General features: G+C 54.4%; 1 protein-coding gene across 1 annotated transcript; it reads left to right on the plus strand.

The window, feature by feature from the left end:
- Positions 1 to 1,980: 1,980 nt before the first annotated feature.
- LOC112118371 (protein brambleberry-like) lies at positions 1,981 to 12,780 on the plus strand (the record flags this gene model as incomplete). The annotated part of the gene is made up of 7 exons (XM_024216652.2): positions 1,981 to 2,164; positions 3,060 to 3,266; positions 3,905 to 4,067; positions 5,754 to 5,818; positions 6,764 to 6,954; positions 7,353 to 7,444; positions 12,037 to 12,780. Coding segments are annotated over 7 exons (1,038 nt in total), but the record flags the coding sequence as incomplete, so codon positions are not given.
- Positions 12,781 to 14,288: the final 1,508 nt, after the last annotated feature.

Genomic DNA, 14,288 nt, shown 5'->3' on the forward strand with positions numbered 1-14,288 from the left:
GGAAATCCCCTCCTTGTTGGCCAGTCTCTTGGATAACCGTCCTTTCTGGGGAGACTGGGCTGGAGGTGGCATTATCGCTGCTGTTAGTCTGATCCCATTTCCTAAAAGCCAAGACCATGCACACAAGGGTGAGAGAAAAGAGCAGCAACAATAGAAAATGCAGCTTCTGTCTCTGGGGTTAACTCTCGCTTGCAATCTCACTGCTGGAGAAAAATTGCCTAGGGAGGTTGTGGAATCTCCATCTCTGGAGATATTTAAGAGTAGGTTAGATAAATGTCTATCCGGGATGGTCTAGACAGTATTTGGTCCTGCCATGCGGGCAGGGGACTGGACTCGATGACCTCTCGAGGTCCCTTCCAGTCCTAGAGTCTATGAATCTATGAAATACAGGCCCAGCGCACAGTCTGATCAGCCACTCGGAGGCCAAGCTTGTACCCACGTCGGGCTCTTCGGGGCACTGCTTTTCACTGCCTCCTTCTGGTCACAGTCTCACAGCAGTGTTGCAAAATATCCAGTCTTGTCCATCTAAGCCAGACTCTTATTAGACACAAGGCAAAAGGAGCAGTGGGGGCAAAAAACCACATTTCCTGGTGCCCTGCGCAGCTGTGTGCTGCTCCAGCCCCTGCCCTGCCTCTTTTTCCCCCATGGCCCCTGCCCCTACTTGGCCCCAGCCCCACCCCGCCTCTTCCCGCCCCTGCTCCGCCCCCGCCCTGCCCCTACTCCCCAGAGGACTGCTGCAGGGCTCGGGGCTGCACTCATTGCGTGGTAAGTGGAGCGACCTGGCCCCAGCCTGCTCCGCTCCCCTGGCTCCCAGCCGCGCCGCCGGGAGTACTGGGGGATGCTAGGTAGGGAGGGCTCCTGGATCTTCATTTAAAAAAAAAAAAACCTTCCAGTTCATTAACCCTGTCCCAAATTCCTCAAACACTATAGCAGGGGTAGGCAACCTATGGCACGCGTGCCGAAGGCGGCGCACAAGCTAATTTTCAGTGGCACTCACACTGCCCAGGTCCTGGCCACCAGTCTGGGGAGCTCTGCATTTTAATTTAATTTTTAAATGAAGCTTCTTAAACATTTTTAAAACCTTATTTACTTTACGTACAACAATAGTTTAGTTTATATATTATAGACTTATAGAAAGAGACCTTCTAAAAACGTTAACGTGTGTGACTGGCACACAAAACCTTAAATCAGAGTGAATAAATGAAGACTCGGCACACCACTTCTGCAAGGTTGTCGACCCCTGCACTATACTATGCCCCTCGATACTGTTCCTATACCGCACTTATTGCTGTAATAGCGGAGTGTTACTGGTAGCGCATTAAGCAACCTGACTAACAGCTGTCGTGTTTGGTGGTCTAGTCCCTGCAAATTCGCCCTGATCCAGCTTGAGACCAACACCTCCACAGCTGGCCCAGCTACTCGGGAGGAGGCTGGAACCACTGGTGAACTGTGTTCCCTTGTATCTCTCCGGAACCCACCCTGTATTCTCACTTCTACCCTCCCAGTTTCCTGGAGGTGCTGGCAGATCCGACAGACGCTGTCTCGATGTGGGATCTACCCTGTAATTGCAGTGACCCGGGCCTCAGCTAGGCTGTGCCTTCGGTGAGGAGAGGCAGAAGCAAACCATACAATGGAGATCACCTTACATTTTAAACTCGATAAAGGAAATACCCAGGCATTTGGCAGGAACGGGACTAGACTAGAGATAATAGACTATAAAGTAACATCATAGACTCACTCAGCAAAATAATAAACTGTAAATGACTTTGCAATACGACGCTTTTCAACACCAGGCTGTGTCACCCCTAGAGGGAATCAAAGCCCAGTTCCACCCCAGCCATCCCACCTTGGCGCGTCTCTGGCTTGCGATGCTCCAGCAGGTCTGCCCGCGATTGACAGTTCCTCCCCATTCTAAGCTGCTGCCCCGCAGCTCCAGCAGGGCTCCTATGCTGGCTCTGAATCCTCTCTGCCCCTCTCTGCCCAGAGGCCAACCTGGCGCTGTTCCTGGCCTATCAGAACCAGACAGCCTTGTACTACGACGAGCTGATGGGGAAGCTGCACAGGATGAACCAGAGCCTGGGCCTGGTGCTCTACGCCGTGGATCACATGCAGAGCAGCGTGGAGGGCCGGCTCCTGCACATCCAGAGATTCATTGGCTGGGCAGGTGACTTGGGGGTGGGGGCAACATGCATCTCAGGGCAGCAAGGCGCTGAGCAGCCTCCTCCCACCCGAGTTCGCTGGGCTACACGCCGCTCGGTGGCTGTGCGCTGGGAACTGGCCAGCCAACGGATTGGTTCTCTGCATGCAGCACCGCTGGGGTGGGCTCCACAGCCCAGCTCTGAGTGCTGGGGAGGCAACTGCTCCCAGCGCCTAGGTGGGAGGAGACTTGTGCTACCGAACAGCGACTCCGGGCTTCGAAGGGTGTCTGACTGCCCGCTGCTCAGCGGGATGGAGGTGGCCGGTGAATAAGGCAGCATACAGCCTTTCTCCTCCCTGCGCTCAGAGACCTGGATTGGAGCCCTGGGCTTGGTCTCCTGCTCTCCTCCCCAGCTGGGGCTGCACAGAGCCTCCAGGCCCTTGCCCCATGCTCCCTGCACAGCAGACGAGGGAGTTTGAGGTGTCATGGGGAAGGGTGGGAGAGACATTTGCAGGAGCAGACTCCCCTCTGTCCGATCGCAGGGCCTGAGCCGCTTGCCCCCTGGTGTGGGAGGGTCCCAGCCCGGAGAGGATACGACGGGAGTGGGTGTCAGAGGCTGGCGGGAGTAGCAATGGAATGTGCAGGCTGCTGCGTGGGCAGGTCCTGTGGCAGAGATGCCGCCTACCCCTCGTTAATTATCTTAGTGGTGACCTCCCCTCCCCCACAAACCCTGGGCGAAGCTGGGCAGTGTCGTGTTCTCCCTCCCCTCCCGGACTTGGGAACGTTGCAAGGAGGAGACGTCTCTCCCCAGGCCACGCCGCTGGCAGGAACCAGCCGGGAGTTAGCGCTGGTCTGAGCGTGGATCTGTCAGGAGGCAACGCGCCCGCTGGCCCGTCTCCCCATCCCTCTCTCTGTCTCGCAGGAGTCAGTCTCGGCGCCGCCTGCACCTGCGTCCTGCACGCCGGCTACTTCCTGCTCTCGGCTCTGCTCATGACCTTCCTGCAGACCCCAGGCCTCCCCCGCGCCGTGCTCCTGGTCCTGGTCATCGCCAACGCGCTCTCCGAGCTCAACCACGCCATCTCCCTGGGCTTCAAGTCCCTCACGCTTTTCCTGGTGCTCGTGGTCGCCGGTGAGTGCAGCCGGCTCCCCCTCTCTCCCTGCGCTGGCTTCTCTGTATCGCTGGAACCAGGACCCGACCTGGCACCGGTGGCCCACCCCCAGGCAGCCTCAGCAGGGAGGCCAAGGGCTGAATGGGCTCTGGAGACAGAGCCCCGCTCGGGAGTGGGCTCGCGAGGTGGGGACATGCCAGCGCAGAGTGTAGGGAGAGTTTGCCCTGCCATTGGCCACACTCGGGTAAACAGGCCTGAGTCGTCAGGCTGTCCATGAGCTAGACCATTGACCGCTCCTGTGGCCGCTGGTGCCGTCAATTTCAACCACCCCCTGACCTTTAACGCTTGCGTTGTCCAGCCACCGGAGGGGGACAAAGCCAGCCTGTCAGCTTGAGTCACACTTGCCAGCTAATCTCCTCCTCCCACCAGCCTGTGCTAACTCCCACAGCCCCCTGTGAGGTAGAGCCAAAGGGAGTCAGTGGTAGCACCAGAATTAGCCCCCCGGCGCCCTGACCCCCGGCTCTGAGCAGGTAAGTTTTCCTCCAACAAAATATTGAATCCATACGTCCGTCAGCCCGCTCCCCTGGCTCACCTTCTGTGCTAGCCGGACGCTGCTCTGAATTTGACCCCAGCTCTGGCTTTGCTCACGTTTTTGTAGGTAACTGGCTGCTGGCGAGCGTGTGCTGCTGCGCCCGGAGCGTGAGGGGCCGGAAGCCGCCTCTGGCGCTCTCGCTGACTCCCCAGAGGGCACCGGGGGCCAGCAGCCCCGAAGCAGAGCTCAAGGATGATCCCCGCTGTCATATCACCTCCACCCCTGACAGGTAGGAGGAGGCAGGTGGGACCAGCACATGGGGACCTGGGTCTAACCAAGGTAAATCTGGAGCCCTGTAGGGGATACTGCAGGGGACAACAGGTTCATGGCCAGATGTGCCCATTTAACAGCCTTCCCTCCTCAGGTCTCTGCTAAGGTCACTTCAAACGCCCTCTGATCACACATTAGTGGAGGGTCCGGATTCGCTAACTAACTCGACTGTACATGCTATGTGCTCTCGAAAGCCGGCCTTGTTTCAAGGCTGGTGTCAGGTGCCAGGAAGGGTTTGTGGCCCTGTTTTCACATGAGGCCCGGGGTTGTCCGTTGACTCAGGTTACAGCTAATCCCAGGGGAAGAGGCTGGTAGTGAGTGCCTGGTATTTATATAGCATCTCACCCTCCACTCTCCCTGCCCGCCGTGGGGGTCTGTGTGCAGTGGGGTGGGGGCATCCAAACCATACCCGGCTTGATGTGGGTCGGTGTGTTCTGTGTCGGGATTTACACCACATCCTCTGGCTGTTCAGATGGGGAAACCGAGGCACGGGTCGTGCAGTGACTCCGTGGCAGAGCCAAGAATGGAACCCAGGAGTTCCCTGCAGCAGGAGCACCCAGGCCTGTAAGGTGCAGAGTCCGTCTGTGTTAGCCTGGGAAACTGCCCAGCAGCACCCCAGAGCCTCCAGCCCTGCGGGCCAACATGGTGCACAGAGGCTGGTTTGCTTGCCGCCATGCTGCTGTCTGGCCTCCGGGGAGCACAAGTGCTGCTATAGTAGCGGGCACCAGCCCCAGCATCCTACCAGCAGGAAGGAGTGAACACCTGTCACCATGGTGGCTGCAGAAGGGGTGCGCTGGTGCCGAATAGCCTCTGGGTGGCAGCAGAGCGCTCCCCCTGCAGTACCCCTTCTGCATGGGGGTTCCCAGTTGGGTCCTAGGGCAACCCCAGGTTAAGCCCATGCTTGGCTGCGTTAGCTGCATGTTACACCAGCTGTCCAGCACATGCCTTGAGTCCTACGTCTGCGTGCAGCTCAAGGTGCGGGTGCTGGTGTAGGAAGCCTGGTATGGTTTGGCTGCCCCCACAGGTATCGAGGACCAAATCTTCCCGTGTGTGGCCAGGCCAGCTGGGATGCTTGTGCACATCTAGGTCTAGTGTGTCCTCTCCTTGGGGCGGGGCGATCTGGCTCTGGATCTCTCTTCCCCCATTCTACACCCACTGGTCCGGCAGGATCAATCTCCCATGGAGGCGGGAGGCCCACCTCTACTCTTCCAGCTGTGCCCTGAAGGGGCTGAGGATTGGGCATGTGTCTGGGGCAAGTCTGCTCTTCGTTGTTCTTGCTCCAGGTGCTGTCGCCTAATGCTCACGCGCCCAGGGACACCTCTTCTGAAACTTACAAACTGATGCACATAGAAGATGACGAGGAGGACGAGAGAGATCATAGAAGATCAGGGTTGGAACAGACCTCAGGAGGTCATCTAGTCCAACTCCCTGCTCAAAGCAGGACCAATCCCCAACTAAATCAGATGCTTGGTGCAGAGAGGGCTCGGGCCATCTGGTCTGTAGGGGACATGTGCCCCTGGCCAGGACCTCCCTGCAGCTTCATGCTCTGAAGGGTGGGAATGGGGCAGGGGCTTAGCTGGGCAGGACTTGGGGTGAAACTTCGTCGGTGATGGAATCTTGTAACCTTGCATCCTTCCCCTGGCAGGGAGTGTGAAATCGGCCTCTTACGGGAAGAGCTGAACCAGCTGGAGGAGATGAGCTACCTGCAGGGTAAGTGAGATGAGAGTTCAGTATGGAGGGTATCTGAGGAACATGTTGCTGCGTGCCAGAGCGCTGCAGCAAACCCCGCTCCGCCTTGGGGCACCCTGGGGATGCTGCGTCTGAAGAGAGCAGATCCCTGTCTTTGGCTGGCTGGGAGCTGGGGTGAACGCTGCAAGGAACAAGCAGTGTGTCCAGAGCACTAGTATCTACCCGCCCTGTCGATGCAAGACCTGATCCCTATGGGAGAATCACCCCCACCTCCGCGGGGAGCTTGGACACCCAGTCTGTAGCGGGACCTGCACTCAGCATGAATACCTTAAATAATAACAATGAATGCCTGTTTCTTACCTAGCGCATTTCCGCCGTAGATCTCCAAGCGCTTCACAAACTCTAAACGAATCTATCCTCACGCCTGCGTGGCAGGGAAGCATTGTTATCCCCATTGTACAGATGGGAAACTGAGGCACAGAGGAGGCTTAAGTGACTTGCTGAAGGAAGCTCACAGCAGAGCTGGGGCCTGAACGCCGGCCTCCCATGTCCTAAGCCGGTGCCCTAACCACTGGACCTTCCTTCCCCCTCCTTGGCTTAGGCAGCTGGGATGCTTAAAGCTCCCTTAGTGAGACTTCTCTCTGCTGCTCATCATAGCATGTCGGCTCTGCAGTATCCAGAGGCCACAGCATCTCCAGCTGAGCCGCGGTGGGGACGTGGCACGAACTCCTCTAAGGCTGGGGACAGCATCGGGGGTGTGCCAGGCCCGTGTGGCTGGAGAGCTGTACGCACAGGGGCTGTGCTGTAGCAGGTGGGCTGGGGTAGGGAGGCTTAAAGCCATAGGCGCGCTCCTGGGGCTCCAGCGTTGAATGACTCAGCCTGTCTGTGGGCGCAGGAGCCGGGTACTGGAGGGAACTGGTCAGGCGGCCCAGTGTATTCGCTGTGCTAGCCATTAATGTGTTGCAGACGACTCCTGCCTGGGGAGGGCGCCCCCGCTGACGGGAAACCCCTTTCGGGCTGGGGCCGTGCCGCTGCCCCCTACAGGCTGGAAGGCACAGCAGAGATCCGCTGCTCTGCCGGCTCCCTCCGTCCCCATCGGGAACTTGCGCCGTGTCAGTCTGAGCCGCACCACCAGGCACGAGGTGTTGGAGAGGCAGGTAAGTGGTGGGAAGTTGGCACGGCTGTCATGGGAAAGTGTGCAGGGGCAGGGCTGGCACTGCCCATTGTGGGGCACTGGGAGAGGCAGGCAGGAGAGTAGGGGTGGGACCGGGGCTGCCCCACGTGAGGCTCGGGGAGAGGTGGGTAGGAGTGTGGGGACAGGGCTGACTCTACCTGCTGTGGGGCTCAGGGAGAAGTGGGTAGGAGAGTGGGGGCAGGGCCGGCGCTGCCCACCGTGGGGCTCGGGAAGAGGCGGGCAGAAGTGTGTGTGTGTGGGGAGGGGGGGGAGACATTCAGCAACAGGTGGGTCCTGGCAGCTGATCCTGGTTCTCTCACTGCTGGGGAGCTTGTCTTCGTCCTCCTCAGTGCCACATGTGACTCCCTCTTTCCCCGACAGGCCACACTGGAGAGGCGCCACCTGGGCCCCGCGTTCGAGCCCTTTTCTGACTTCAGGTCCTGTAGCCTGGACCAGTCCATGGCTAGCGACATGTGAGTATAGAGCGCTGCTCCCCTCTCTGAACAGGCTGCGCCGGATTCCTTCTGCGCAATGCTTCACTGATCCCTGCTGGCTTGGCGCTGGCATCCCCAAGGGACGCTTTTGGGCTGGGTTATTCCTGCTAGTAACCGGCCCTGCCTCTAAGACAAGGGGTGACTGATGTCTAGGGCGAGGGTGGCCTGACCTACGTGATGGGAGGAGGAGAGGAATGCTGCAGACACGTTCTGGGCGACAGTTGTCCCATGGCTCCTGGTTTTACTCCTGGGGGAATTCTGTACCGAAAAATTAAAAATTCTGCACACGATATTTTAAAATTCTGCATATTTTTTGTCAAAATTACACAATATAATCAAGCTGGTTTCAATTATTTTGATAGTTTTATTTAAACTACAGTACAATGAATGGAGAGTGGGAGTGGGGAGCACTGGAGGAAATCACCAACCCCCCTGTTTAATAGTAACGTAGCTAATGTTGAACCTTTACTTCTAGTTATTAGTCGACAAATATATGCAGCCATATGCTCAGGTTTGCATCATAGGCAACTGAAGAGCAAGCAAGGGCTGGGGACTCAAACTCACAATTTATACTGGCTACTGACCATCTCCAGAGAGGTCAGTAGCAAACCGTTCATGGAGCACGTTTTGATAGGAAATTTTTTCAGTCCAAGAATTTAGACCAGTTCTAATCACTAAAGCTCCATAAGCAATTATAAGGCCATGCTGTCCTCTACACCACTCTGGCAATGCAAAGGAGCCTTAAAATTGTTGTACCTGTTTTTATACTCCTGGGGAAATTCACTAAGAACAACGGGAACAATTCACTAAGCAGGCAGGCTGCTACATTCTGCTCTGGCTGAGGGAACAGAGCCTGCCCTATGCCTTTCAGAAACACCCCAAAGCCCTGCCCCTCCACGCCAAGTGTGCCGTAATAGCGAGCGAGAGGGTCTGTGTCTGTGTCTGTGTCGTGTGCGCGCACACACACAACTGTCCAGCCCCCTCACCCTGCGGTGATTTACATCCCTACCAGCTGCTCTGGGTGCCCAAACCGACCTGCCTGCACTGCTGGGGAGGGGGCACATGACTGCTCTTGCAGCTTCCCTTTGTTTCACTGTCAGAAGCCATTTTTCTGCAGGGAAGCAAAGAAATCTGTGGGGGTCATGAATTCTGCGCACACGCAGTGACACACAATTCCCCCAGGAGTATGGTTTGCTTTCCAAGTGGCACAAGCTGGGCCACTCCCTCTAGGGACTAAATGCTCCATTATCTCTCCTAATCCCGAGGCCGCTGGCTTCTGATGCCCTGACTTTGCTAAGTGGTCCCTGGCTTTAGTGGCTAGAGGCAGACCAATGGGGAAGTACAAGGACACCGTGAGACTACATTGGCCAGCATGATGGGCAGTCGTCTCTACGCACCAACTGCCTTGTTGTTAAGTTTTCTGACGTCTCTGCAAAGGAGAGTTTTGACAGACGATAACAAGGTGGCTTTGTGGGTGCTTGCGGAAGCTCCTCCCAAGAGCAAGGGGCAACACGGGAGAAAGCACAAAGTTGTTGGTTTGAAAATCTAGCAAGAGGGTGATGGAGGCTGACGTTGGCATTTTGATACTGAATGAGATGATAGGGTGGGGATGGGCCGTGGAGGTGAAGACGAGCCGCTTAGGTTTGATACTATGGAGATGAGGGAGCCAGTGGAGGGATCCAAAGAGACAGGTGTTGTGGTCAAAGTGATGGGCTAGGAGAATGATCTTCACAGCAGCATTCTGCCTGGGTATGAGCAGGGCAAGACTGCATTCGTCAAGGCCGGAGAGAAGGATGCTGCAGTAATCGAGATGACAGCCTGGAGGACAGTTCTAGCTGTGTGGATGGATGGGAAAGGCTGGATCTTAGAGATGTTTTGCAGAAATAATTGACAAGATTTAGACACTGCCTGGATGCGAGGACCTAGAGAGAGGTCTGAGTTGAAGATGCTGCCCAGGTTACAGGCTTGAGTGATGGGCAGGATGGTGGGATTGTCCACAGTGATCAGGGAGGGCTTGGGGGGAGATTAAGAGCTCTGGTTTAGCACTATTGCACCTGAGTTGATGGCTAGACATTTATCTGATTAGATATTGGGAAAAACTTTCCAACTGTGTAAGGGGAGTTCAGCACTGGAATAGGCTTCCATGGGAGGTTGTGGAATCACCATCACTGGAAGTTTTTAAGAGCAGGTTGGACAAACACCTGTCAGGGATGGTCTCGGTTTACTTGATCCTGCCTCAGTGCAGGGAGCGGGACTCGAAGGCCCTTCCAGACCAACCTTGCCATGATTCCATCCAGGAGCAGATTGTAATCTGGCCAGGTCTGGAGTGGAGGTAGATCTGTGAGTAACTAGCAGAAGAATGGTAGTTGAATTTGTGTTTGCAGATGAGATTAGCCGTTGACAGGGTGTAAAGGGAGAAGAGAAGGGGACCTTGGACAGAGCCCTGTGGAACCCCACAGGAAGTTGGAGCAGGATTTCTCTGAAAGACACGGAAGGAGCGATTGAGAGGTAGGAAGTCATGGAAGGACAAGATTTCAACAAGAGGATCATGGCGAAGGTGGCTGGTGGGTCAAGGAGGATGAGGATGGAGTGCTGGTTCTGAGCTCAGGCTAGGAAGAGGTCAGGAGAGACTCTGGCGAGAGAAGTTTCAGTGGAGTGTAAGAGGCAGAAGCCGGATTTGGGGGGGGGGTGTAGGGTGGAATTGGAAGAGAGGAACCCCAGACAGCGATACTAGACAGTGCATTCAATGAGCTTAGAAACTAAAGGGAGATGGGGCTGTAGTTGGACAGGCAAGTGGGATGATTTTTTTTAATGGGAGAAGCTAGAGCATGTTTGTATTGTGAGGGGAAGAGCCGGAGGAGAGTGGGCACGAGGGAGATCAGGAGATGGGATGAGGAGGAGAGCAGGACACTGTGTCTGATGGGGAAGAAGGAAGGAAGGAAGGTGTGGGAGGGAAGGGGAAGGAGAGGGGGAAGGTCGCATCCGTTTGTCAGTTTTCTCTTGGACGAATTTGGCGCGATCCTGGGCAGTGGGAGTGGCGGGGGAGGGAAGGTTTGAGTCAAAGGTGGTGAAATGCAGCTGGCATTGTGGGCGTGGGATTCAGTGTAGTCAGAGAAGTGGAGGAGTCCGTCTACATGGATGGCAGAACCAAAGGAGGAGAGAATGAATCCGCAGTGGAGGAAGTGGTGGGATTTCCATCAGTCAGAGACGCTCTGCAGTCGATATTGGGGGTGAGCCAGGCCTGAGGGTTGGCGGGACAGACCTGGGGATAGAGAGGAGGGAAGAGAATCATGGGTGGAGGAGAGTGGAGGCGTGGACAGAATCAGCTACTGCATGAATGTAAGAAAGGGAGGGGAGGGCTTAGAGCAGGTGAGACGTCATCAACACTGCAGGGCTGGAAGGCACAGGAAGGCCACGAGACAGGACGTGAGGGAGGGGGCTGATGGATGGTGCTGAGAGAGACCAGGTGATGCAGGAGCTCAGCTACAGAGAGATCCGGGAGAGCAGGTTGGTGAGAGAGAGATTAAAAAGACTAGATGAAGTTGGACTGGGATTTTTCAGCTTGGAAAAGAGACAACTAAGGCAGGTATGAGACAGTTTAATAAAATCATGACTGATGTGGAGAAAGTGACTAAGGAAGTGTTATTAGCCCCTTCCCAATGAAATGAATAGGCAGCAGGTTTAAAACAAAGAAAAGGAAGTATTTCTTCACACAACGCACAGTCAGCCTGTGGAACTCACTGCCTGGGGATGTTGTGAAGGCCAAAAGTATAACGGGGTTCAAAAAAGAACTAGATGCGTTCATGGAGGATAGGTCCCTCAGTGGCTATTAGCCAAGATGGCCAGGGATGCAATCCCATGCTCTGGGTGTCCCTAAACCTCTGACTGGCAGAAGCTGGGAGTGGACAACGGGATGGATCACTCGATTGCCCAGTTCTGTTCAGTCCCTCTGGGGCACCTGGCATTGGCCACAGTCGGACGACTGGATACAGGTTTAGACGGACCATTGGTCTGACCCAGTCTGGCTGCTCTTATGTTAAGTGAACAGCCCGTGGGCAAGTGGGAGAGCTGAGGCAGGGCTGCAGGTGGAATGAAGAGATCAGGGCGAGGAAATGCGCATAAAGCGGGGTGTTGTCAGCATGGGAGTGAAAGGCCCAGAGGATGAGTGTGGGAGACTGAGGGGAGGAAGTGAGAGCGCCAGGGGGTGAAATCCAAGAGCAAGGCAGATGGGGAGGAGCTGGGGGGGATGGTAGATGAGGACAAGGTGGAGTTAGGAGAGGGAGAGTTGGATGCAGGATTGCAGGGAGGGGCTGGAAGCATTGATTACTGGTAGCTGGCTTGGCTCAGGGAGGCTGTTTCGGCAGCTTAACTTGCTCTCCATTGGAACTACCAACAAACCCGGCCTGCTGGAGGGAGAGGGAGAGGGACACACTCACACACACTCTCTCTCTCTCTCTCCACTCAGCTCTGGGCTACCCCCTGCTGCTGGTGGTTGCCTCACCTGACCCCACACTTGATCCACAGGGCTCTAGACCTGCAGGTATAATCAGCCTGTCTCACCATCCTTTCAGGTCCACCTCTTCGATGTCTCCGCGACGCCTGTGCCAGGGCATCACCAAGGCCGGGCAGCCATGCAGGAAGAAGGCCGTTCCCGGACAGGAGTTTTGCCACGTTCACGTATCTGGACAAGTATCCTACACCAGCTGAGCCTTGGGGCTCTCGGTCTAACCTGGGCAGCCGCTAGGTTAGTCTGGACCTTGGGTGGCTGGCCAGGAACCTGTGAACTCCTGGAGTGCAGCTGGGGCCCCACCCCCACATCTCAGCAACAGCCATTCTGTGGCATTATTTTAAACACTGCCTTTGATTTTAATGTGTACGTTTGAATGGAGGGACTACGGCTGCTGAGGGCTGGCAGCCCCTGCCTGGCAGCTTTTCTAGGGTCTCGTGGGGCTTCTTTGAGGAAAGCCCCATTTTAAATAGACCACCCTGCTCTGTGAATGTTCCAGCCTGTCTCAAATGCTTCAGCTCCTGGCGAAAGTTGGGGATCCCATGAAAACTGCAGGAGATGAGGCGCCTCTACGTTCACACTGACTCAGGAGCCGGTGGACTCTGTTTACAAATCCAGCTGGCTTGTCCAGTGGCCACAGCTGCCCAGCTCCAGCTGGGTGGTTCTGGCCTGCTCCACCTCTGCCAGCCATTGAGACGCTCATCCGGGCTCAGCTGAGCTGGTAGAACAGACTCCAGCTCCCTCAGCGCCATTGGGACAAACCTCTTGTCAGTAGAGATGCCTGGGGTAAGAAGGTGCCATGTTGGTAGCCAAGTTTTATATGAAAATCTGCTGTTTGCACATTGGTTTAATAAACAACATTTATCTACTGCTGGGATTTCTGTGTCTGTCTCAAAAGAAACCTGAGAATTCCTGGGCTGTGGACAGGGGCTCCAACCTCTGGCTAAATGGGGATGGGGTTGTATTAATTTAGATGGAATAAAAGTGTTAAGACCCTGACTGTCCAACATTAAACAGTATTAACCAAGGTGTGGGGTTTGGTATAAATATATGGAGACATACCTATCTCATAGAACTGGAAGGGACTCTGAAAGGTTATTGAGTCCAGCCCCTGCCTTCACTAGCAGGACCAAGTACTGATTTTTGCCCCAGATCCCTAAGTGGCCCCCTCAAGGGCTGAACTCACAACCCTGGGTTTAGCAGGCCAATGCTCAAATGACTGAGCTATCCCTCCCCCCTCTTGAAGCTACAGTTGTTTTTTTTCTCCTCTTCTGTCTGTCAGTGGTTAGCTTCCTCTTGACTATTTCTCTGCCCCCCCCCCAAAGTATTTTCTTTTAAGGGCCCCAAAAGGGAGTGATGGGTGGAATAGCCCATCCCCTCGTGATTTTGTTTGCCAATTAGGCCTATTTCCAACACAAATTTAGTCCATTGATTTTTTTGGCCACTGCCCCTTGTTTATCTGCCATGATCTTAACACAGTCCTCCAGTCACAGCAGTAGACTCTACTGCAATGGTTCCCAAACTTTAACAACCTGTGAACCCCTTTCACGAAAATGTCAAGTCTCGCGAACCCCCTCCTAAAAATGGATATTTCCAGGGATTTTCTCCTTTACCTGAGTATAAATTATAAAAGCAGTGATCTTGGAAATATAACATTTGTTTTTATGACATGCTTATTACACACTATTTATTATTAATTATTATTTATCATTACAGTATTTTTATTACGTTATGAAAATGGCAACACTCTTCCAAGATTGCACTTTCGTAGCTTGTATCACTTTGAATAAGCCTATTATAAGACAAGGCTCCTATGTTTCATCAAGGAGTATCAGATGTGAAACAAGCATGAAGGTATTTAAGAAGCCAATTTAAAGAGTTCCTCCTACACAAGCATTCAGGTCTTGAGCAGTCCAGGCAAACAACGCACGTTACAACAAAGCTTAAACTTGTTCTTCACAATTTTAAAAACAATACTAGCTGCCTATTTAATTTTAAAAACAGCAAAAAATATCCACCTCCCTTTCCATTTCTTATGAGTCTTAAAGTTTAAATCTCCTCAGTGTGATAGATAGGCTTACTTTGATCTGCTTAGCTCTTGGAAGTCCAGGGGCTCTGGGCTGCTGGCCCCATGGTGCCTGGGGTTCCTAGGGACAGCTCTGTCTGCCATTAGGGAATTTTTTCCCGAGAACCCCCTGTAACATTTTGCGAACCCCCAGGGGTTCACGAACCCCAGTTTGGGAACCACTGCTCTACTGGTTTAAATTAATTCCATGTCTCCTTAAATATTTTTTTTCCTCAAACAATTTATATGAC

Source organism: Terrapene carolina, unplaced genomic scaffold (assembly GCF_002925995.2).
Source record: "Terrapene carolina triunguis isolate 2854851 unplaced genomic scaffold, T_m_triunguis-2.0 Scaffold58, whole genome shotgun sequence".
Taxonomy (NCBI): Eukaryota; Metazoa; Chordata; order Testudines; family Emydidae; genus Terrapene; species Terrapene triunguis.